We start from the raw sequence: 26,111 nt of genomic DNA, 5'->3' as shown, positions 1-26,111 counted from the left end.
ATCATTGTTGTTTGGAAAATGCATGAGTTTATGCAGGTAAACACAGACACATGGTAAATATGTGATAAATAGTTACTGTTATCTCAAGGATGCTGCTGTTACTCAACACATGACTGTACGGCAACAGGCAGTTGTTAGCCGTAGACTCATCTCATTTACACTACTTGGCCTCCAAATGAATTTTTGCTGCCTCTGAAAACCTCAACCCACTGTCAGTGGAGTTTGCCCATGGGATCTGAGGACATTTCCAGAAGAGCTGTTCGAAAGGGTTTTGAATGATGGCGACAGTATTGAAATTCGTGGTGTGAATATACCATGTGAATATATGCCTTTCTAGTTCATTTGCTAAGCAAACCTCTGATCTTGGTTACTCCCTGTAAGTTGAACTTTATATTCTCACACGATTAATTGTCCTGAATGAGTTCTATGAAGATGGATTTCCCTCTACAGTGAGAATCTTTAGTACATATTTGTCATTTAAATACATTTTTTCTATAGTTTATAATAAGGCATAAATGTAATTTAAACATACATGCTGCTAAGCAGTTTAGATTCTATATCTTTCCTGTTACTATTCTTCCTGCTTGATGTGCAGAAGAACATTCCTGGGTTGGAGAGCGCATCAGCGCTAGTTCTCTCATTGATTTTTACTGAATTTCATGCAGGCACCAAGCTAGGCACTGGGATTATAATGGCGAAATGACTTACAAAACAGGACAATGTTTTATTTAATAAAAACACCACATAGTTTACTTGGACGCAGGCTTCTCCTGGGCAGCATGCCCATGTCATATATGTTTGTACAATTAAGTTATTCTTAACTGTGGAAAGAAAGAGAGGGGGAAGCATGCATGATCTGGTGATTTTATTTCTGCATTTTAAAAGAGTGCCTTGAGGGTTTTTATGTACTTCCCTGTGTCCCTTTAAGATCCTGGAGGCCTTTAGGAATTTCCGTTTGCAGCAGGAATTTGGGCTTGGGTCAAAGTCCAGAGGGGTGAATTTCGGGTTGCACCCCCAGGAAGCTGGGACTCTTGGTACTTGGTGTGGAGCCCAGACTTGCTGGCACCGGGCGAGTCCCTGTGTTTATGTAGCCTCGTTCACAGGTGAGCAGACAGGACTCTTTAAGTGTTATAACAGGGAAGGAGACACTACAAGAAAAGAGTTTTTACGATGGGAGCCCATGGCTGGAAATGAACCAGGTGCTAACAAACCCAGTTGTGTTCACCTGTATTTTTATAAGTTGATCAGGATTGAGACCGTGTGTGGGAGCAGATCTTTCTTCTCTCGTACGTTCTCTGAAAACGCTTTGACCAGGACAAAGCCCTACTTTTGGCTGAGGGATGATGGAGGAATGGCTGTGACTTACCTATGGGTCCACAGCATGAGGCTCACTCTTAGATTTATCTGTTTAACAGATGTTTATTGAGCACTTGCTGTATATCAGGCACTGTAGTTGTACTGAGGATACAGGGGTGAACAAGACAGAGAAAGTCCCTGCATTCAAGGAATTTACCAGTTGGCCAGGGAGACAGATAAATAAACAAGCAAATCACGTGATTTCAGGTGGAAAATCAAGTGGGGAAGGAGATGAGAGATGGTGGGGAGTGACCATTACTGAAGGGGTCACCAGGGAAGGCCTCCCCAAGGAAAAGGGAGGGAAGGAGTTCTGGGCGGAGGGCTCGGGGCACTGTCCTCTTCAAATGTGGGTGAGAATCTGTGGATTTTGGCTAGCACTGTTCGCTATATGTTTAGTACATTTAAATTATGTCTCATTTTGAATCATTGCTGTTTAAATATTGTCCATCTCCCAAACACTGAGTTCACTAGAAGGACTTATATATTCGAAGTCAGTTCTTGGCCTTCAGTCTCTGTATTTTCTGGCACTTTCCAAGCACACTGCTCAGGCAGTGTTGGTACAAGTGTGAGAGGAACAAGCGCAGGTCGAGGCTCGGCAGTGTCTCGTCAGTCCCTGAGACATGGGCGTGAAGATGCTCGTGAGGGCCGGGCAGAGGCCCAGGGGCAAGAGGGCCGGACAGACACTTTGCTCAGGCCCAGAACCCCCAGCTTTGTCCCTCAGGGGCAGGGGCGTCATTTTGGACCAGATAGGTGGAGAACGGGATCTGTTTCCAGCTCTGGTTCTCTTCCAAACCGGGCCCCTCAGCCAACACCAAGGCTGTCTCATTACGCTCCTTGCAGACGCCACCCTGCTGGCAGGTAGCACCACCAGTTCACACTGGAATGTGTTGCTCTTGGGCTGCTGGACTGACCTCACAGGCAGTTTCCAAGGGTAGTTTGTCCTTATCTGGGGAAACGACATCATAAAATAGTGATGGGAATCAGCACCAAGGGACTTTGCCAAATCCGTTTTTAATCTTGCCACACTTTGTCTCTTTTCACTTAAAATGAGAACATCTGATGCACTTTTCATGATATTTTCAGGATTAAATACTGCCTTTTAAAGAGATATGAACCAAAAATATTCTTTGTCCTTCTCTTCCAGCTCTTCTCTTGAGGCTTTTAGCTCTTGGTTCCTTTTTGCCTTAACCATGTGAGTTTCTTTGTTTCTTTGAAGAAGTCGCTACATCTTGTTGCCCTTTCTTCAAAACCAAAGTTGCTGCTCTGGTTACAGGACCTTGCTACTGTGGCCTGAATTCATGCTTTCATATAATCACCCATTTCCAGAAGCTCATGGCTTAGCAATGGTAGTTGCTCAATAACTAAATCTTGAATTATAAGATTTTTATCTCCAGTAACTTGAACGATTTTAATAATCTAGATATGTTTCCAAAACAGTTTCTGGCATTGCAGGGATATTTTTTAATCAAAAAGGCGTTTATGGGGCTTCCCTGGTGGCGCAGTGGTTGGGAGTCCGCCTGCCAATGCAGGGGACACGGGTTCGTGCCCCGGTCCGAGCGGATCCCACATGCCGCGCAGCGGCTGGGCCCTTGAGCTACAACTGCTGAGCCTGCGCGTCTGGAGCCTGTGCTCCGCAGCGGGAGGGGCCGCGGCAGTGAGAAGCCCGCGCACCGCGATGAAGAGTGGCCCCCGCTTGCCGCAACTGGAGAAAGCCCTCACACAGAAACGAAGACCCAACACAGCCAAAAATAAATAAATAAATAAATAAATTTATTTTTTAAAAAAAAAGGCGTTTATGAAAAAAATTTTAAATCTCTTTGATTTTTAAGTGAAATACATTATAACTTTCGGAATGCCAAATCTGGGTATATTTTTGTGATCAGGAGTCATAGAAGTTCTCATTTATGTAAGTATTCCTGACACTTTGCAGACATTTTTATAGCTCCTATGTCAGTGCTCTTTATAGACAGCAGTCAGTACATATAGTGAATGAATGAAACACCAGATATTTGTCATGATTGGGGAACTCTTGCATAGTTTGAATTCCTAACTGGTGATCCCAAAGCACGTCGATGAATGAATAGCATCAACCAGGCAGGGACTCTGTAATGGCTACATCCCCATGCTTTCGTCAAGCACTTGGACGAAGGTGATAAAAAGCATGCTTATCAAATTTGCAGATGACAGGAGACTAAAAGGAATTGCTGTCACTGGTGACAGAATTGAAATTTAGAAACATAGCAATATTAAAATATGATGAACCAGTCCCAGAATAACACATGGTTAAATAATAATGATACGTCCTTATGATGAAACTCCCTGCAGCTATTACAAAGGATGTTTGAGAAGAGTATTTCATGTCCTGGAGAAACGCTTATATTTTTAAGCAATAAAAGTAGGTCATAAAGCAATACGAAGAGGATGATCCTTTTATTTTTTTATACTCAAGGAACAAACAGACAGTATAGATGGATGTGCACCGAAACGTTACTAGTGGCTACCTCTGAGCAATAGCATTAGATGTGAGGTTTACTTTCTTAGACTTACTTATCCATATCCTCCAAATTTTTTTTTAAGTAAAAATAAAAATTTTTTATAAAAATGAGCCGGTAATAACTGTTCCTTTGTGGTAAAAAACAATCATTTGCTTGTGTCTAGTATAGTTTAATATTATTACTTTGTAATATTGTTATTATTAAAAGAGTACGTCTGAGAACAGATACTAAAACCCTGGCTGTTTGCTTTGGGACCAGAGGACAGTGAGAGGTATGTTGACAGTTCTTTCCTTACGTAGTTTTGTGAGCTTGAGTGAGTTACCTAACTTCTCTGGACCTCAGTTTCTCTGTGAAATCAGGCATTAATATGATGGTGAACTGTGTGATTTGTATGATTCTGTACCACTGTGTCCCAAACTTCTGCAGTTGTCTTTCGTTGGGGGACATCTTCCTGCTGTGCAGAAACCTCATGGCTGTGTCTTTATAGGACCCGGAGTATAAGCAGCAGAGCTTAGATTCTTCCTGATAGGTTTTATCTCTACAAGAAAGGCATGGGGAGTATGTGGCCCTAAAGTGGGTTTTGCCTGTTGTGTGTAAAGCCCAGGATGACGGGAGAGTGGCAGGGCCTGGGAGGAGGACGAGGACGTCCGGGTACAATAGACCGGCCAGCCTCGGTGCTGAATGCAGGCTGCTGGCCAGGGCTCGGGTTTTTGTTGGTAAAGGAAAGAACTCTTCTGTTTTCCGTGTCTACACACAACATTCACACTTCTGGCCGCCAAATGTGTGGGTGTTTCCCACACCAAGCAACTCTGCGACACAGCTGGCTGTCCTGCGACTTGTCAGTTCAGACCCTGTCTGCCCAGAGTGGCCTGGACCCCGCAGGTCCGGGGCTCGGCCCCACAGCACTGCCCCCTTCAGACTCCAGTCGCAAGTCCAGGTTGTCACCTGTGCTTCTGACCAACTGGCTATAAATGGGAGGCTCCTATGGCCCCTCCTCAGATTTGATAAATTTGCTGGAACAGCTCAGAGAACTCAGGAAAACAGTTTACTTACTAGATTACTGGTTTATTTTAAAGGATAAAACTCAGGGAAAAACCAGGGCAAGGTAGTATAAGGAAAGGGCGCGGAACTTTATGCCCTCTCCAGGCACCACCCTCCTTAAATCTCCCCCCGTGTTCACCAACCCGGAAGCCCACCGACCCCGTCCTCGGGGGTTTTGTGGAGGCCTCATTACACTGGCAGGAATGGTGAGCTCACTGGCCATTGGTGACTGGCTCAGTCTGCAGCCCCTCTCCCTCCCCAGAGGCCTGGGGGTGGGGCTGAAAGTGCCAACCCTCTGATCAGGGGTGGTTTCCCTGGCAACCAGCCCCATCCTTAGGGGCTTCTGAAAAGTCACCTCATTAACCAGGGCCTTTTTATGAATAACGAAAGATATCTTTACAGCTCTTATCACTTAGGAAATTCCAAGGGTTTTAGGAGCCCTGTGCCAGAAACTGTGACTAAGACCAAATATATATTTCTTATTATAAATCTCAAGGTCACAGTCCCAGCCCTCGCCCCCATGGTTAGTGTGGTCTGGGAAATGACTTTTACTTCCCCTTCTAAGTATATTTTACTAAAAACCCAGAGATTTCAAATTCTGTTATTTCTTGATCAGTGTCCTATAGGATTGAGAGGTACCTTGGAGACTGGAATCCGTTCTTGAACATTTTGGATGCATGATTTTACATTGTGAATTGAACCCTCTAGTCAGAGGTGTGTTCTATGTCTTAGGCAGCTTTGCTGTCACTTTGCTCTGTATCTGCGCTGTTTGCTGTGCCCCCTAAAGCCGTGTCCAGATGTCTGAGGGCATGGGGTGCGGTGACCTGTGCCCTCGACCTGGGCTCAGCATTGGCACACTCCCTGGCCTGGCTTGTTCACCGAGAGCGTCCACTGTGCCGGGCATGGAGCTGGTCAAGGTGTGAGTCAACGGACGTGCTCACCTGTCAGAGCATGGTCCACGGGAACTGTTGCTTCGCAAGATTTTCTCCCAAAAATCTACATTTAGTTGTTATTTTAAATTTACGGAGCTTCCCTGGTGGCACAGTGGTTAAGAATCCGCCTGCCAATGCAGGGGACACGGGTTCGAGCCCTGGTCCAGGAAGATCCCACATGCCGCGGAGCAACTAAGTCCGTGTGCCACAACTACTGAGCCTGCACTCTAGAGCCTGTGAGCCACAATTACTGAGCCCGCGTGCCACAACTACTGAAGCCCGTGTGCCTAGAGCCCGTGCTCTGCAACAAAGACAAGTCACCGCAATGAGAAGCCCGTGCACTGCAACGAAGAGTAGCCCCCGCTCGCTGCAACTAGAGAAAGCCCGTGCGCAGCAACGAAGACGGAACGTAGCCAAAAATCAATCAATCAATTAATTAAAACAAAAAAAAATTGATGTTTAGATTTTTTTAAAGTAGTTATACAAATTCAGGAACTATTGAAATGTTCATTTCAGTTGTCTGTAATATTTTAGAAATGCATGCAAAGAACAGAAATCACTAATATATGGGTTATAAAAGTAATGAAAGAAAAATGTAGTGTGAGAGAAACCTAGTGAAGACATACTTTTATTTGATATAAAAGTAGATGTGATGTAGCAGCCTCGTTCATGAGGGATAGTACTGCCACTCCTGATGCAGAGGGAACCGCTGAGGAAATTGCATGGATGTCTTAACTGGAGCTCCCAACTTGTTTTTTGAGGTGATGATAATGATAATAATATCAAATATGTTGTTAGCTTCCATTTTATTGTACATGTGCCATGGGTCAGACACTGTACTGGGCACTGCATGTATAGTATTTTGTTTAATCTTCGCAGCAACCTTAATAAGTAGGTATTTCATTCACGAAAAAAACTGAGGCTTAAGGAGACAGTGCAGTGCAGCTTGTTGATGGCAGAGTTGGAATTTGTATCCAAACCCATAGCCTTAACTAGTATATACAATGTTCTGAAAGAATGGAGGCTATAAGCTCACAAGAGGGTGTCACCACCTCTTTAAAGACAACTCTGTCACAATAATTTGATCTCAGCCACAAGTCTTTTTCTCTATCTCATATGTCAGTACCATGGGCACAGAAGTTACTTTGAGTGAGAGAATGTTGGTGTGTGGGTGTGTGAGTGTTTCACCATTGACCTGTTTGGCCTTCGCCCACCTGGAAGGTGTGTCATGGTGCCGGGGTGGGCATGAGCACCCAGGTGCTCCTGGACCCTCTCCCGTTGACACTTCTTTTCTTTCCTCTAAAGCAGACGGTTCACTTCATCGTGAGAGATGATTCCTCCCTAAATCCTTTTCTTTGGACTGAGTGAAGGTTTTGTGATGATCCTTATGCAACTTTCAAAACACCAATTTCACGTGTTTTTATGGCGGCTGATAAAGTCGCCTCTGGTTGTACAGCACATTTCATGCTGTGGTCTGACTGGGACCCAGACAGACCCGCCTTCCTGACCACTGACACCTGGCGAGTCCCCAGCCCCCAGGTGACCTCGAGACCCCAGCTGGTGAGGATCGAGTGTCTTGACTGGGAAATGGTCCTGAGGTTTTGTGGTTTTCTGAAATGACAGTGGCCTGTAAACCCATATTTATTAAGAGGTGACGCGAGCAATGCCAGCAGGGCATTTTCTTTGTTACAGGGACGACGGAGGGTCTGGCATCGTGCAGAACCCAGACAGAATGGTATGTTGACGGGGCACTGTTGTCCGTCCCACCCACGTTGGGGAGCACATGGAGACTTTGCTTTCTGGGGAGCGTGCTTTCCTGTAGTGCTGGACCTGCCCGCCCTGGAGCCCCAGACGCGCTCAGTCATCCTGCTGCCCCGAAGGGGAAACTTGCGTGGGGCTGGGGCAGAGCCAGCCACAGAGCCGCCACTCTCCCCAGTGACTCTCGCCTGCCCCTGCTTGCCCTGGGACCTCAGGTGCGGTCCCCACGTGCCATGGCGAGGGGACATGTGGGAGGTGGCTCACAGGGCGAAGTGCGTGTCCTCCAGGCTGTCGGTCTGTGAGGTGAGTTATGATCGTCAGGGTGCTAAGGATCAGGTGGTGCAGCGATTGAAGGTGGATTTGAGTCCTTGACCTTTGGAGCCCAGACACTGATTCAGCAATAACAGCAAGTGACTGTTTATTAATGGCAATTTCAGGCCAGGACTGTTGGCCTCTGCTCTTTCATGTGGCCCATAAATTTAACGTGGTCTGACGCACTGCGGAGGATAATAAACAAAGCTCGTGGTGCTGTGGATTTTAAAGACTCTCCTCTGACTGTTTTTCCTCTGAAGAGGTTGTTGGAGAATCTGAGAACAAGTGTGGGAGAGAGCTCTGTGGACGGCACCCAGGCTTGTTTTAAACGCATGTGTTACTGTGCATCACTGCTGTACATCACCTGCTTACCATGAAGGCCGACCTGAGTGTGGTTCCACAGCTGCTCTAGTTTCATTTTTATTAGAGACATACACGTAATCTAGCTTACAGGAAAATGCCACGTCCCCCTCCTGGTAACAGTGGGTTTATTGAGGGTGGTGGGGTTGTCTTGGGTAGTTTTGACCCAGTTTCTGCAGCACTCTGGCAGTGCTGAGGCATTGCGTTAACCCTGCAATGGGCTGCACAGGTGTCTCCACTCACCCTCCTCCATCCCCGGGAAGGGGCTGTGCCAGCGTCTCTGTCCATGGTCACCCTCCTTTGGTGTAACTGGCTGGTCAGAGGTCAGAGGACCGCTCCCGGACCAAATGACAGGAATGCAGCTGGCCACCAAACCATTTTTTCTACTTTGGCATGATGGCCTAAACATATCTCTTTATTTGCAAATAATTTAATGATTTGATGGTTTGAAATATTTCAAACCACACAAAATCATGCCCTCTTTGCAGTTGCCTGGCGGTGTCAGGATTCCTTTTAGCTCAATTCATTTATTGTACGTAATTTTTTGTGTGTTTCCTTTTATCTACCTTCTTTACTGTACGTTTTACAACATGCCAAATCCTGATGCCACTGGCCTGGTCTGTGTTGCTCGACCACACCCACCCACTGAGGAAGAGAGGCCTCGGAGATGAGAGGCCTTCGCAGACCTCAGCTCACCTCTGTTTAAGCATCGGTAGTCCTGGAGTCCTGGCTTCCCTGACGGTTAGGAGTCCTGTGTCCACGCTGAGCCCTGGCACACCTGCTGGTCACCCGAGACCCTCACAGGTTTGTCCCACCCCCTCTGTAGCCTCTTCCCTGTGAGCCTCTACTGCGCCACCCAGCCCAGCCCTGGGGGTGCTCGTGGTGCGGAGGGCAGGCTCCATGGTACTCTCCATTCCTGGCCACTGAGCCTGTGCCAGGACTGCACCCCTGCCTGGGCACTCGCCTCCAGGGGCCAGCTCGGTGCCATCTTTATTGGTTCCAGTCACCTGGTGCCAGTGACTCACAGGCCCTGTGCTCCGTCTGACTTGCCACATGGGACATGGAGGCTCACGCCGTGGGACCTGGCCTGAGACAGGCCTCTTCCAGATCATTCTTTCTGCCTGAAGGGCCCTTAAAACTGCGTCTTCCATTGCTGCTCTGGATGTCTTCTCATATTTTCTCTGTCCCCAGCCTCGTGTCTTATGGTTCTGGGTCTTTCATTGCAGGCCCTTGTCCCTGTGGAGAGCCCTCAGGGCTAATGTGGTCAGCTTTAGAGTAAGCTGAACTCCTGTGCATTGCACGTTGAGGCCCCTAAGCCACCTTTGGTGTGCCAGGTTCAGAGTTTAACAGCGGCTGACGAACACGCATTTTGAGCATGGTTTGCCAGCATCGCCTGCCAGACAGCAGTTTGGTTTCAGAAGCATCTATTCGTGGGCCAGAGATGGTGTGCAAGCCAGTCACACGTGACTCCCACCTCGGGGCTCTCAGTCCAGCCCTGCTGCCTTCAGACTCTGTATGGGTCTCAAGACCAGAAAATAGAAATTTTGTATAAATGAAAGCAAAGATTATTGAATTCAGTAGTGGCTTGATTGTATGACAGAAAAACTTCCTCATGTACTTTTGTTGCCAACAGTATAAACTTGCAATAAATGTTTCAGGTGGAATGTGTTTTATTAGCTTCATAAATTATCTTGGGGCTTTATTTATAGAATCATTGTCTAAAGGGGTCCCTTAAAATTTTCAGTTATACTTTGCTGCATTTTATTGGGGGAAATAATATGCTATAGTGGTATTTGGGAATACATGTAAGTTGTGGGGCAAGGACCTCTGTGTACAGACATGGGTAACATGGATATATGCTTTGATATTCAGTCTTTGTGTCATTTTACCACGTTTGTGCATTATAAGTGATGATCCAAGTAGAAAAGCAGTTAGCCTGGAGGTCATGGAAAAATCAAAGTTTTGGGTCATGGTTTGGCCCAAACTTCATTTCAAGTATGATATTGTGTATCTGGGGCGTCTTCTAAGTTCTTTACATGAATTATGTAATTTTATCCTTAAAACATCCCTGTGAGGTGGAGACTGTGGTCTGTATTGTCCAGGCATGCAGACTGTGACCTAGAGAGGTGACCCAGCTTGCCCAAGCTTGCACAGGTGAGAAAGGTCGCTCCGGGGTTTGAGCCTGGCAGTTTGGTTCAGTTTCACCGTGTTCAGCTCCTCCCTTCTTTGGGCCCGAAAGTCCTCATGTCTGAAGTGAGGGAGTTGGGTTGCACAACTTCAGGGGCTCCTTCCAGCCCTGCTGTTGTGGTTCTCAGGGGAGGACAGGCCATTCCTTTATTCATCAGACATTCATCATTATCGAAAAACACCTCAGCGCCCTGGTCCCATGGGGCTCCCACTGGTAGGGGAGGGGGAGAGCCACAGTTAGAAAGGGGCTTCTGGTTCTGATCTTCGGTGACCTCGGCATATGGCAGCTTGAAGCAGAGTTTCAGTTCCTAGCCAGAGACTGAAGTCAGGCCGTGGCAGTGAGAGTGCTGAATCCTAGCCACTAGACCACCAGGGACCAGTGGCCAGTGACAAGGCCCTGGCCCATCAGCTGAGTAGAAATGAATTTCCACGTAGAGGCAGAAAGTACTGAAATTAGTAAAGTGTTTGTTAGGAGGAAAAAGAGTACGTGTGGATAGACACATTGGGTGGGCTCAGAGAGAGAGTCACGCCCTTGTGGTGGTTTGAATCACTTATGTGTGGCATTTCTTCTGGGTTTCCTTTGGCCAGTGATCTTGCTTTGCCTGGTTCTGAGTCCGTATTTGGTTTATCTCAGGGTCCTCCCCTGTGTGCGCACGTATGCACTTAAGTTACCTTCTAGTGTCTCTTGGCTCCTGGTTTGGACACGAAGTGCAGAGGAGGCGTGGATGCTAGTTTGTGTGATTACACAGCTCTGACCCCTCAGATTGTCAAAGACAAATGGCCCTGCTGGTTCAGCCTGAAAGTTGTGGCATGGGGCACATCCTGCTCTCTTGACAACCTTCTCTTTACCTGGTGTGTCTGTGTGGAAGGACAGATTTCAGGTGAAAGAAAGAAAACTGACCCCAAAGTGCACTTCTCTCTGCCCCGCCCCCCATGCTCTTGATTCAGTTAAGTCAAAGCAATTGTTAATTACCTGCTGTGCTAGAGGTGGGGGTACAGTGATGTCATGTATTCTGGGCTCTAGAGGTCTTTCCGTGGGTGAGACAGACAAATAGAGAAATAATGACAGCCATATGACAAACGCTGTACTGGGGGGATGCACAGGTTGCCATGGGAACACAGAGGCAGCCGTGTTTAATTGTGGATGGAGTGGGGAGGTTGGGGAAGGTGTCACAGACATGGGCCCCCCACCTTTTTTTTTTTTTTTTTTGCTGAAAGGTCATCAGCATTTGTCAAGTGGGGGGAGTGAGTCACTCTAGGCAGGAGCAGTAGTGTGCACCAAGGCACTGTGACAGGAGCTGTGTGTGCTGAAGATCGTCCTCGTGTTCTGCTGTGTCCGGCTTCCAGGGCATGTGTAAAGGAGCTGGAAAGTAAGGTTGGAAAGATGGTCAGGTCCATGTCAGGAGGAAGGCTCTTACGTGCCCAGCTAACACGAACTATGTGCTGAAGGTTTAAAGTAAAGGGATGACATATTTATGTTTTAGAAATAACAATTGACTTGATAGAATAAACTTTCCTTCATCCACCAAAAATTGTTTTAAATGTATAATTAAAGTCTGTTTTTTTAAAAAAAATACTTATTTTATTTTTGGCTGCGTTGGGTCTTCGTTGCTGTGCACGGGCTTTCTCTAGTTGCGGCGAGCGGGGGCTACCCTTCGTTGCGCTGCGCGGGCTTCTCCTTGCAGTGGCTTCTCTCGTTGTGGAGCACGGCCTCTGGGTGCATGAGCTTCAGTAGTTGCGGCATGCGGGCTCAGTAGTTGTGGCTTGTGGGCTCTAGAGCGCAGGCTCAGTAGTTGTGGCACACGGGCTTAGTTGCTCCGCGGCATGTGGGATCTTCCCGGACCAGGGCTCGAACCCGTGTCCCCTGCATTGGCAGGCAGATTCTTAACAACTGTGCCATCAGGGAAGTCCCACCAAATGTTTTTTGAGAACCTTGTTACATGCAGACGTTCTAGGCCTCAGGAAAGTAACAGTAAACAGTAAATGCCCTACGTACATTGAGGTGAACTTATATTCTAGTGAGGAGAGACAGTGAGCAAAACAGAAGGTTAATTATGGGATTTCTTAAAAGGTGTTAAGTGTTACAGAAAAATAAAGCAAGGAACGTAGATAGGGAGTCTTGGACACAGGTGGGAAGGGGTACGTTTTTAATCAGGGTGCTTTGTTATACTTGAATATAAAGAAAAATTACTTTGTTTTGTATTTTTTCAATGAATTTGTTTTCAGTGTGTGTTTTAGGACTCAGATTCTATCCACATTTGTCTCTTTCTCATGTCAATTCTTCTTGCTGTTTTATAACCATGTTTACAGAAAAAGTATTGGGAAGACCTCCTCTACTGGCTGTAAAATAGGATTAGACCCTGACTCGGTGTCTGCTTAGTGTGTTTGCTCCTTCCAGTGACGTGGACAGTATGACAGGTTGGAGTCTGGAGATGAGAAAGCGGAACTGTGTTCGAGGGAGGAGTTTTCAGTCTGGACCAGCTATTCTGTCTGCATTAAGGACAGAACAGGATGGAAAGGGCTTGCTTCAGTGGGAGCGTCGAGGCTGGAGTGAGGACAGACGTGTGTTGTATACACAGGGGTGGGTGGTCATGCTTCCACACTTAGGGGTCACTGGGAACTGCTCTGGTGACCAGTCCAGCTGATCGCGGCTGAGCCGTAGCAGCAGTGAGTGGGTCCCTGGAGTTGGGCATAGAGGTGTTTGAGGCCCGTCCTGCCAGCAGGGAAGCCGGGTGAAGGTGGAGTGTGGTGACAGCCTGGGATGGGATCACAGATCCAAGAGGGTGGTCGACAGGAGGAGATTTGAGACCAGATGACCAAGAGCATCAGGATGCCCAGAGCTCTGGGTCCTGGGTGTCGTCACACCACCCATGGAACAGGCCCCCTGCTGGTGTGCCGTCGGGAGAGGTGAGCAGAAAGTCAGGTGGGCTGTTAATTTCAGAAGGTAAGAATGTTACCAGCACGTGCTCTCCATTGGGGAGGGTGGGTTTAAGACCCTGGTCCTGATTATTAGTCAGATTGTTCTGAAGTCTCCTACGTCTTCTACCAGAAGCAGTCTCTCTGGCTACTGGGGAGACAGGCAGAGCGGTTCCGGAAATCCTAGATTGGCCCACGGTGCTGTAAAGAAAAGTTCTTTATGAAAGGCCTCAGATGAGCATGTTCAGGGCACAAAAGTCTTGTCCTTGTGAATGTGGGATTCTAACTGGACTAGATCATCAGACATAGACCGTTTTCTCCAGTAAAGCAGTGAGCATGGGGAGGGGGGGTGGAGTGCAGGGCCAGAGGGAGCCTCTTCCCTCTAACGTGTGGCATTCGGGGAGTATGGCAATGGCTTCTCACCCACACTGATCCCTGACCTGGAGTTTGATTAGTTATGGAAACCAAAGGCCATTATTTTCAGTATTTGAAGGTCTCCCTTGGGGGATGAAGGGACAGCTCTGTCTACCAACATCCCTGAGGGCCGTGTGTGGTGGGAGAGCTTGGGGACTTGGCTGGGTAGGGCGCCATCAAGAATATGCAGCCATCAGCTTCTTCTGGGGGACAGGAGGGCTGAATAAGGCCTGAAGTAGGAAGTTTATCTGAGGGGACAAAGAAGGGCTTCTAAGGAACCAGTAGGGGAAATAAGACAAAACGGGGCAGGGGAGTTCTCCTCGCAGTAGAGCGCCATGCTGTCCATCGGAAAGCACGAGGATACCACCGCACACCTTGTTTGGGTTGGCTTCAGGTGGCAGGGAACACGGGGGTTCATGCAGCACTTGGGCAGCCAGGTCTGATTCTGTGGAGTTCTCCAAAGGTGGACATTTTCAAGAAGGGAAATTCGTAAAGGGCGAATTTGATGGCAGCTGGAGGACCCCAGGCAGACAGCCATGGGAGGCTCAAGGCAAGAAGGCTCAAGGCAAGAAGGTGAGGCGGTTTTCACCCAAATAGTAAAAATAGCTAGGTGGGATCACCTTGAGGATGACGCAGGGTCAGCAATGCTGTGAATCCTAAATACCTGCCTTGCTCCCCGGCCCCCGAACCTGTTTGTGGCAATTAAAAGTAAGACACGTGGGGGGGTCGGTGCCCACGCCCAACTCTCTCTCAGGGTGCTGGCAGCTGTGTGCGAGGGGCTGCTGCTTCCTGGGTGGACAGGCCAGTGCTTCAGTCAGAACACACGGGTTGCCCTGAGGGAACTCCGTGATTTAGGAATTAGGCCAGAGGACGGGGAAGGAACAGATGGGAAAAAGCCTAAACGTTTATGACATTGACAACTAGAGAGAGATTGTTTCCATCAATGAAGACCACAGGTAATTAAAGATCTATTTTGGCTAATAATTTTAACTAACCCTTTGCTTTAAAAATTCTCGTGTAATTTGCTAATGATAGATTTGAATTTTATTTTCATCTTTTTGTCTTCTTTCTACCTCATTTTTCATATGTGTGTACACACACACACACACACACACACACACACACACACACACACACACACACACACACACACACACACACACACACACACACACACACCCTCCCTATTGAGGATATATGTGCAGAGAAAACTTTTCTCACCAAAGGGATAGCAGTAGTAAATTGTGGTTCCTGGAAGAACTTCCCAACAAGCTTTTACTTCTACTCATTGATTTATTTAACAAATACTTATTGAATGCTTACTGTATACCAGGCCCTGTTCAGACTCTGGGAATTCATCAGTAAAACCAGGCAGACAAAAATCCCTACCCGCCCTCATGTTCTAGTGGGAAAAAAAGGTAAGAAATGTTACACATGTCATTAGATGTAATGTTAGATGGAAATAGAGAGCTGTGGAGAAAAATCCAGCAGGAAAGCAGGATAGGAAGGGCCAGGAGTAGGGGTGGGGTCTTGGGGAGGGGATCCAACTTTAAACAGAGTGGTCAGAGAAAAGCCCACAGAGATGTGACGTCTGAGCGCGGGCCTGATGGAAGTGAGGGAGTTAGCATAGCAGATTCCTCGGGAGAGAGTGTTCCAGGCAGAGGAACAGCGAGCTTGAGTGAGCCAGGTGTGTTCAAGGGACAGCGAGGAGGCCCGTGTGCCCAGGGCCAACTCAGGGACAGGAGAGGCCAGGGAGTGGATGGGGCCTGTTGATGGGGGGTTGTGTGGGGTTCATTGTAGGGACCCTGGTTTTCCCTCTGAGTGAAATAGAAGAAGCCATTTGAGAGTTTTGAGCAGAGTCGTCCTGGGTGCCCTCTCGGGACCAGACTCTGGTGGGAAGGATACGGGGAGCAGCTGGGGGTCTGGTCAGGAGACTGTCGGGGTCATCCAGGTAAGCGGTGATGGCCCTTAGACCAGGGTGACTGTAGTGAGATGGCGGGAAGGGGCCGGTTTCCAGACATATTTTGAAGGTGAAGCTAACAGCATTTCTTACTGGATTAGAGAAAGGAAAGAGTCACAGGTGACTGCACTGTTGTTCCCTGAGCAGCTGGGAGGATGTGTTCTCGAGACATGGGGGGTTGTGAGCAGAGCCAGCTGGCACGGGAAGATGGTGCTTTGGGCTTGGCTGTGGTGAGTTCAGGTGTGTTACACCACCTGGAGATGCCAACAGGTGACTGGAGGGATGGTGACATGTGGTCGTTGGCATGGAGAGGCTGGATGGCTTGAGACCACAGGGCCTGGGTGTATGGCCGAGACAAGAGGGCAGCAAGTCAGGGAGGGAGGGGGATCGGTGAGGGGGGAACGTGTCCTTGGACCCACCAAGCACTTGGTTCCGGGAGGTAGGAGTGGCCGGCTGTCAAAGGCGGGTCTAGTGAGATGCGGCCTGCGTGGCCACACTGGAGTTAATGACATGGAGGTCATTCGCGGCCTGGAGAAGCAGTTTTGACGCAGTGATAGGGGGTGCGCAGTGATGGGGCCAAGGCCTGCACAGCTACAGGCTTGAGCCTTGGGAGTGGAGACATGGAGAGTGGGGCCCAAAGCATTTTTATTTTAAAGATGGGGGAGGTTATAGCATGTTTGTAAAGCTGATACGAAGGATCCCCTAGAGGTGGTATTGATACTCAGTGTATATCCAAATATCCAGAACTCAGAAACTTTAAAAGCACCTGTTATTTGGATAATCATTAGAATAATCAAGAGTGGGCAACAGAAGTACCAAAGGGTTCAAGTAGAATTTCATTCTTTAAAATTTCTTTCTTAAAATTCTGTTGAATCATGGATTCTAAGAACTGAAAGGACTTTTAGAATGTAAGGCAGTAGGTAGCTTTCAGATTTTTTAGCTGGGGGATGCTGTTTTCCAGTGGAATCGCACGGAAAGCTACCCTGCACACAGATTTAGCAATCCTGCAGGGAGTCCTCACTGACCCTGCAACCCACCTCCTGCTGGAGACCCTGAGTCCTCAAGGGGTCCCCGGGGCTGTCAGGGAATGATGCAGAACTACTGCTTTACTCCAGGTACCACATTTACCAGGAAGGAGTTTAGAGGTTAAGATTCTTGTTCTTGCCTGAGGATAAACACAATATTTAGTTTAAGAGCTGGAGGAGAAGCCAGTTTCCTGAGTCTTAGGACAATGGACTGTCTATTCTGTACTTGGCACCTGTGGCCATGCGCCTCACTAGAGCAGTGCAGGACTCTTGAGTGAAAGAATGAATGAAAGAGTGGCTTGAGGGGAAGAGTCCCGAGGCTCAGCGGTTGCAGTACCTGAGAATCGATCCCACCCTTTCACCCCTGTGGTTCCCCCTTGGGGTCCAGGTTTGTGCCGTAAACACCTGTGCATCCATCTAGGTGGGTCCTGCAGGCTGGGTGTGGTCCTCATGGCCGTGTACCTGAAACGTGTATGTCACTGGACAGCTTAGAACTCTTGTTGCTGCTCCGTGGAGCTGTAGTGAGCGGGGTGTGCAGGGTTAGTCTTTACAGGTATGCATTAAATGCTCAGGGCTGTGCGGTTACATCCTGTTCAGAGGCCTTTACTTAAAGCCTGTAGATGGAGCACTGGGCCTGGTCCTCAGCAGGGTGTCCAGGGCGCTCCATGACCGCACATCTGGCCCTCAGCCTTACTTCCACATCGTGGGCTGTGGCTCTACGGGACTGGCCCCCCGCCCCTCAGAGCTCCCCCAGCAGGTCCTCAGGCGGGAACTGCCAGCTGGTGTGTGTGCTGTTACTGCTGCTCCGCCCGTGGGGGTGTCCCACGTGTGCTTCGTGCTGAAATGTGACTGAGATAGTGGGGCTGTAGCTGTATGTCTGGATTTCTGTTTGGATGACGTCGTGGGGAGTTAGGTACTTCATTATGGTGGATTTAGAGTTCTACAAATATTTGGTTTTCACAGAGATTTCCCTCCTTAAAATAGGCTTTTTATTTTCCTGATTATAAAATCATACATAAAACTCACAAGGAACTACAAATTACTAATGATCCCAGCACCCAGAGGTATCATTGTTTGTATTTTGCTCAACGTCTTTTCGAAGTATTTTCCCATGTGCATTGTATATATTGATACACCTTTTTGTTCCGCAGAGTATTTTAAGGTGGTTCTTACCTGCTTCCAGTACTGTTCTAAGAAGCTAATTGAGAACCCCTCTTTGCATTTTATATACAGAAAAACGCAGAAAAGAATTCATTCATTCAGTGCCTTTAAACATAGAAAAGAAATAGTGCTATTTGCCAATTCAAGTCCTAGAGGACTTTTACTGACTTTTAAAATACCTGATCGTGCTTTGATGAAAGTTGGGTAATTTTTTCAAGCTGCTCTAAAGGATAATTTTAAGACTGGAAGTCTAAAGCCAAAGTACCTTGGACTTCTAAAGGCACATTTTTCACTCATGGTTGTTAGAGAATTTTAGACACATTAAAAATGTTTTCAGCACCATAGTGAGAGCGATAAGCCACATCATAAAATGGATTGAGTTAAAAAAAATTTTATTACTGTCTTTGATGGGAGATTCTTCTCTGTTAATCTTACTATATGGGCAAATGTCCTTTTATCATGTCACAGTCATCTTTCTGGAGGACAACTATGGTTTCAATAGCACCACTTAAGATACGACGACTTTTATTAAGTGCTTGTTAATTTAATTCATTACATAGAATGTAAACCTTCAAATTATATTCTCCTTTGTTTCAAATTTATGACCGGCAAAGTCAGCACCGTCTTTGAGTGAGGGGAGCACGTTGTTAGTGATGCGCAGTCTTTACGTTTGGCCTTCGGTGTGCTGCTCAGGTCACCGTGTGATGCCAGGTGAGGCACCCACAGTGTCTCAGACCTCTTTCCTCAGATGTGCGTGGAGATCAGTGTTGATGTTATGTGAGATATTGAGTCTCTTACCGGTTACTCAAAATGTATTCCTTGTGTTGAAAAATGTTGCAGAAGAACATGCATTTATCATCCTTCTGCCTTTCACATGCTGTCAAAAGCTGACATTTGAGATGAATAGCCCTAAGGATTAACTTTTCATTTCTGAAGAGTCTCAAAGCTTTATCTTCGTAATTTGCTAAATCGCTACTTTCTGGACCCTGTCATTCTGGCTCCTTCAATAGAAACCAGTCTAATATTCCAGCCTCACAGGAGGTCACACAGGAAAGAACAATCTGAGGAGCGCTTTTCCCTTTTTGGACAAAGTTGGTGTCGAGGTGGCCTCCGTGTTGTTGTACAGCACTCTGTAATAAGAAGAGTGACTGATCCTCTCAGGTCTGAGAAGCAGGAGAAAGTCTGTTTCTGACTGACTGCAGCACCTCCTGCTGTGGGCCAGCGAGCGCTCGCTGCCGGGCCTCTGGTCTCCACTGGTCCGCGGCAGCCCCTTTGCTTGGAGCTGGGTTTAGTGACTGGTCACTAGAGCTCTCTACGGTCACAGGTTTCCTCCGTCCCCTGCATTTCTAGGTTCGTGGTTTTTGTCTTTTACTCACTGTTTTCATTTCTGTGGAACTTTGCTTTTATGGTAGATAATATTGTGCCTTGCAGGGGAGTAGGCAGTGTATGAATATATCAATAAAAATATTGTCATCGTGATAGTAGGAAATATAAACTTATATTGGTCGTGGTAAAATTATTTGTGCTAATTTTAGAACCTTATTAGTCCTTCACTTATAGGTCCCTAGCAGCTAAGTTTAGTCTCTGTTATCTACAATGTAAGTATATTAAGAAGGCCCCATTACTGAGAGCAAGTTCTAGATTTAACATCAGAAATGTTGGAGCCAGAATCATTCCCAGTTTTCTGGTGTGTGAGTGACGGACATGTGAGCTGAGTGAGCCCATGGTGCTGTATGAACTCTCACAGAAATAGCTGCCATGGACCGCTTTGCCTGTTCACAAAAGAGGCTGATTCTACGGTTGTGATGCATTACTTTGTGACTGAGGTCATATCTGTGAAAACTAAGGCTTTAAAAAGGGCATAGGAAAAATTGAGAACAACTTTTTATTGCCTTTTCCCCCAGCTTTATAGAGATGTGATTGACGCATAACATTGTGTAAGTTTAAGGTGGACAACGTGATTTGACACACGTGTATACTGCAAAATGAAGACCACAGTGGTTAGCTGACACCTGCATCATGTCACCTAATTACTATTTCTTTTTTTGTGGTGAGAACATTTAAGATTTACTCTTAGCAACTTTCAAGTACCTTTTTTTTTGCCTTTCAACTAATAGAATGTTGACTCTACCAAGTGGATTAACTTTGGCCTCTGAGATGCAGATTTGTTCTCCTGCAAGTCCAGATTGAGTATTTACCCCTGTCCAAGTTTAGTTTTAGAATATTCAAATTGTTAAGCTACTGGTCCTTAAAAATTTTTTTTTAATATAGTTTTTTTTTGTGTGTGTAAAAGTTTGGAATTCACAGACCACTCTAGGATATTCCATTTCTTTCCTGCTTTCAGGGCTCTTAAAATTGCTTGTTTTTTTCAAAGGTAATAAAATTCAGAGGTAACAAAGGAAATTCTCGTAATCATTCTTTTCCTTTCTCCTTTTTCACATGGTATACTCCAAATGGTTAGTATTAGTTTGTACCTAATAGGAATGACATTTAGGACAAAAAGTGTTTTTCCCCAAATTCGATAGAAATTGTGGGTGTTAAGTTCCATTACAGGAGGTTTATTCCCTGACTTTGGGTGAGTCAGGAATTCTCTCATCTGTGACCTGAGAGGGCGGTCCACTGTGTCTCTAGGACCTTCTCAGCATTAGAATTTTATGAATCTGTGACAATTCAAAGTCACTGAAATTAATCAGAAGCTTTATGTAGGAATGTAGAGAAACTAAAGAATTCTCCAAATATGGAGAAAATTCTGTATTACTAAAAGCAAATAAAGTGATCCTAAAATCTATTGCTGAGTCTAGGTTTTTTTAAATAAAAAATCAAATAGAGAATTATGGCAAAAGGGGATGCCATTTTCTTTACCTAAAAAACCCTGACTTTAAAGAAGAGGAATTATTTAAATATTACAAATTTTAAAATTAAATATATAGCTCTTGCAGGAAAAACTGGTTCCTGGTTGTTGACTCTATATTCTATTCCAATATTATACATCTGAAATCACCATGAATTTGTAACCAAAATGTTTCTGATGTTAACAGTCTTTGATTTCCTTCAACTTCTTGCTTAGCAGGAATACTCAACAAGTTCCACAAAGAATGGACAAGATAAAAGAAAACATTTGGAAAAATTCTTCTGTCTTCTTTCTCTGACTTGTTTTATTTCACTGAGGATGTTTCCTGGCTCTATAGTGTGTCAAAATGTAGTTTGCGGGTCATACCTGTGGTCCCAAAGTTTCTGAAATATCCCATCGACAGTACAAAGTTATAGCAACCAGGCCCTATATCCAGGAGTCGTCAAAATACCTGCCCATTTTAAGACATTAGTTGTTTTTTTTTTTTAAGTAAATTAGCAAATACCAACTAAACATCCCAATACTAGCTACACAATACTATTAGCTAGAGTGAGGGCTTCATATGAATGAGTTCTCTGCTTCTCACGAGGCAGTGGCTTTTCTTGGCTGCCCATCAGAATCAGTCTAAGGATCCCTAGGAACCCCCCACTATCCAGGCCACACCTCACGCCAGGGAGCGCGGTGGTCCAGGCTGGTGTTGAAACATCGGCCCAGGGATTCCATAGGTGGCCATGGTTAGAGCCTCTCATTTGGGGTTCTTAGTTTGTTTGAACTATCACAATAACCTAGTTATTAGGGACCACCCCTAATGTCTGAACACACTGGGCTTTGGGGTAGAAAGTATGGTAGAGATGGTCTTGCAGGGTGAGTCAGGACTGAGTTGGAAGCCTGCCTCGATCAGTACAGTTAGGTTACCTTGGACAGGCGTTTGACTCTGGTCTGCAGTTTCATTCCAGCTTTAGCATTAATCTTTAACACTTAATAACATTATAGCAGATTTCTAAATATATCAAGAAGCCGAAGTTGGTGCAAAATTTCAATTCAGTTTTGATTCAAGTGGCCATGAGATGGAGAGATTTTTAGTTTGATATTCAGCTAATGACTCACCATTGAGAATATTTAGATATTATGAAATTGAAATTCAGTGGGTTGATGTTGGTATTTCCATTATCTAAGAACTAAAAGCTTTCTAAGCACATCAGTAGCACAAGCCTTTTTAATGCATTCTGAGTAATGTTAAGCCTACTTAAGATAAACTGTTTTGAGAACTTTGTTACATACATGTCATCCTCATTACAAATGAATTTTACACATTCGTGAAAACAGATTTGGAAACCGAGAGGCAGCAATTAGAGAGCCTGAGACCAGAGGTGGAGGATCTGGACACATGTCTGCATTTTGCCATTTATTTGCAGTTTAATTATGGGCAGGTCACTTAATCTGAGTCTTAATTTCCTCATCTGTAAAATGGGGATAATAGTATCAACCCTAATAATTTCACAGGGTTCTTATGAGGCTCAGATGAGGTCAAATGTTTATTCAACAAACAGGTGACTCACCAAGGGCCCGTTCCTCGCTGGGCAGCGGTGTCACTGTGAGGGACATAAAGAAGGAAAATGGATCCTCGGAAGGAGTGAGCACGTGTGTTAGTTGCTGCTCACATTTACAAAAGTTCGTGTTGTAGTCCTTTGAAGAGGGCTTGCTCTTTCATCTCTGTGTTTCTGTGTCTCTGGGCCTGGCACTGAACACAGAAGGAGCTAAAATACTGCTTGTGTGAATAACTGAATCACATAATTCATCTCCTTGAAAATATTTTGTTACTCTAGACAGGGTCTCCTTTAAACAAGCTGAGATCAGAGTGAAGTGTGGATGTGGTTTCGTTTCTGCGCTCGTTTAAAGTTCCACACGAACTTGAACATGGGAGTTTAACCTGGGATCCTTTCAAACCGCAGTGGTGCTTAACTTTTTACTTGGAGTTTGATTCAGTTTAGGTTAGTGTTCCCTTCTTTCCAATCACTGTTTCAGCAACATCAGGAGTACTGTTTTTGGCTAATGTCCTTTTCATGTTGGGTAGTAATCCAAACTCCAATATTTCTTTTGGAAAGGAAGATAAATTCTTTCCTTGACATCCATTTTCTCCATTAAGTTAAAAAAAAAAAGTCACTTCATCAATGTAATTTCAAGCAGCTGGATTTGAGTCTGTGCCGCTTATGGCAGCAGAGTTGGGCTTCAGCAGAGCTCCTGCCATGTGGCCTGGTTCACAGTCAGCACACGGAGTTTTCACCTGGACGTTGCAGCCAGTCACCAGCTCTGGATGTGCATTTGGGGGGTGTTCACGTGTGGGTCTGAACTAGGTCAAGGCTTTGGTTGTTGTCTCTTTCTAGACTCTGTTAGGAAGATGTGAACACAGAGAATTGTGATGGCACTTTCATACTGGGTTGCAGAAATACTGAGGATTGAAGTTGTCTCTTTACTGCAGATAAGAGGTTCTCTTTGCAGCCCCTCTGTGTCATTAGCATAGTGGATGGAGGTCTTGTGTGCTGATGTCTAGCCTTTTATTATTTATTTGAATAATGGAATTTTAGAGTGGAAAGGACCTGCCACCTATGTTCTAGACAGACAAAACCAAGGAGAAATGAAGAGGCTGTGATGGTCAGTGTCAGTGGGGGTCCTGGTCTCTTTCTGTGAGGTTTTTTCTGCTGGCTGCTCACTGAGTGGGATGTCCTGTGTGAATCCCACCAGCTTCTGTGGATGCTCCTAGGGAAAAGCTCTCGGTCAGTATTAGGGTGATAGTCGATGTAAGATATACGTAGATGTTTATGCGCCCATGTGTATGTAATTGTGTAATTTCCTTTATCCTTAATTGCTTAAATTTATAGTAATGTGTTAAGTTTGCAAATTTATTTTGTCTTATACAAGTAAATTCCATTTTCAAATACTGATTTGCACAGGTTGCAGACATCCCATGCTCAGTGAAGCCTACAGGCATTGGGTTGGGCTCCATCCTGTTCTTTAAGCCACTTACGGGGCCCTTGGTACGGATGCTTCTCAGCAGAGGGCACACGTTGTGTTCCCATGTTTTATGTTATAAAGTCAGTGCTGCCCCTGCCTGGTAATAAACCTGGTTCTTCTTAGGCATGAGATGAACGAACACCAGTGAGGTTAAATGTTTTGCCCAGAGCCTCACAACATCCAGTGACAAGTTGGAAATAAAATGTATGAGACTCCTTTTGTCCAGCCTGAGCTCCTGAGTCCTGCTGCCGCCCGGGCTGCTGCTGCACTAGCTCCCTCATCCTTGGTGGCGGGGAAAACCACCAAGGATTTTTTTCAAGCAAAGGAAGAGTCCCATAGTCATGACTTGCTGGGCACATCATGTTACTATTTTGTGGGTCAGAGGCGTGGGATGAGTGAGGTATGGCAGGCCCCGAGTGCCCCTGAGCTCTTACCGAAAGAGTCCCTGTCTGCGTTCTGTTCCCTGGGCTCTCCAGGTAGACTGAGTGCCCAGACCATCACGGCACACAGATAGGGAAGGAGAAGTAGCAGCTGAAGAGCATCAGGCTGGCATTGACAACTGCATGCTTTATATTGTGCTTTTTCAGAGTGCAAATTCACCTGCACCAGCGGGCAATGCTTGTATCTTGGTTCACTGGTCTGTAACCAACAGAACGACTGTGGGGACAACAGTGATGAAGAAAACTGTCTCCTGGTGACTGAACATCCACCTCCGGGCATCTTCAGCTGTAAGTCCCTCCCGCTCACCTTGGTATCATTCAGTTGGGTTGTGTCTGGGGATGGTTAGGAGGCAGTGACCTGGGGAAGCGGGAAGGATGTTGTTTTTTGGTTAAGAGAAGAGGTTTACGTTTTCACAAAGGGAATGTTTTCTTTTAGGATAGAAATATGGTGTGTCTGAGAGTCAGAAGTTCCTTCCACTTTGAGCGGCCTGTGTTTTGGGAGAGGCTTTCTACTGCTTATCTTAGAAGCACTGACTGATCCCAAGAAATAATATATTGACTTAGTATTCTTCATACTGATTTTGTAGAATTTTTTAGAGTAATTTCAAACAATAATTTTAAAATAATTTTAAATAAGCAAAGAAAGGTACATAGAGGGTCCACAATTAAACATGTAATTAAAATAAGAAAATAGAAAAAGTTTATATGGGACTTTTAAAAAAGGTTGCGATGATGTGTTTTTCTATTTGATATTGGATGGAAAGCAACCTGAGTGAGATGTTTCCCTGTGTGAATCCCCAGACTGAGGCTGTGAGCATTTCTTGAACTGGAAGAAGGTGAAATCCGAGTACAAAGTTCATTCATTTTTGATCTCATGGCTTTTATGAAGAGGAAGGAGCAAGAAGGCGGCTTGGAAACACTGCCGAACTTCTTTTAGGGAAAACTTCTCATAGGGAAGGGGCTTGTTGCCTCCTGTGTTTCCTGGGCTGAGGGAAGCGGGTTGAGGTCACGGATGTTTTACAGCACTGACCCTCGTCAGGGGTCTTCCCACTGAGATCATCTCAGGAAACATGTGGCTTCTCTCCCCACTTTTACTGACATTATTGTGAGAAGTTATATTTGTTTTTATTTACAGATTCTAAAATTTTTGTTCTAGAGATCAGACTACATAATACTGATCCTATAATGTGAAATGGGAGGGGATTTTAAAAGAGAAGCAGTTTTCTCTATTCCCACTGTGTTTTTATGTTGGGGGAAAGCTGTGAGTTTTAAGCCTGCTACTTACTCCTGCTAAATCGGGAGTCTAATTGTGCTGTCATTTCTGTTGTGTCAGTTTGCATTTTCTTATATTGAGCGTTCTTAGAGTCCCATCTCGATACTTTGAGAAGACAGTTTAAGGTGAGCTGTGTGCTTTCTTGGTGTTTAGTCCATGTGCTTCCTCCGGTGATGTTTTCTGCAGTAGCCTTTGTGGTCGTCAACACTGTAATTTGCTCAGTACGCCTGCCTAGACCCAGGGGAGGAAGGGACTCCTCAGTGAGCCATGCCTGCCGTAGCCCCGTCCAGCAGCTCTGAGCCTCGTCTGCATGGGGGTCGTGAGGATTAAGCGGGATGGTCCACGGGAAGCACTTAGAGTCTGGCTGGTACCGAGCACTTGATACAGGCCAGTCAGCCTCAAGCTGGGGTCTTAGAAGGAGAAGAGCAGCGTGGAGGCAACATCTCACTTGTGTTCTCTAGACTTGAGTAACGTACACACTTACACGACAGATGGTGGGTAGGACATCAGGACCCTGCATGGGGTCTCGCCTGGTCGGAGCTCCTGTGAAAAGCAGGCAGGACACACCTCTGGCCTCTGCCCAGGGGCACTTCCCGGAGGTGTTTCCCCTTCACGTAG

At 46.0% G+C, this 26,111-nt stretch overlaps 1 protein-coding gene across 1 annotated transcript in view; it reads left to right on the top strand.

The window, feature by feature from the left end:
• Positions 1 to 26,111, top strand: part of LDLRAD4 (low density lipoprotein receptor class A domain containing 4) — a 302,381-nt gene that overhangs the window by 163,008 nt on the left and 113,262 nt on the right. Inside the window, 1 exon segment of the mRNA XM_068563639.1 lies at positions 24,368 to 24,508. Within this exon segment, the coding sequence (XP_068419740.1) occupies positions 24,368 to 24,508 (141 nt within the window).

The sequence above is a fragment of the Eschrichtius robustus genome, chromosome 14 (genome assembly GCF_028021215.1).
Source record: "Eschrichtius robustus isolate mEscRob2 chromosome 14, mEscRob2.pri, whole genome shotgun sequence".
Taxonomy (NCBI): domain Eukaryota; kingdom Metazoa; phylum Chordata; class Mammalia; order Artiodactyla; family Eschrichtiidae; genus Eschrichtius; species Eschrichtius robustus.
Note: the sequence above shows the minus strand (reverse complement) of the source record. Positions and strands in the feature narration are given on the sequence as shown.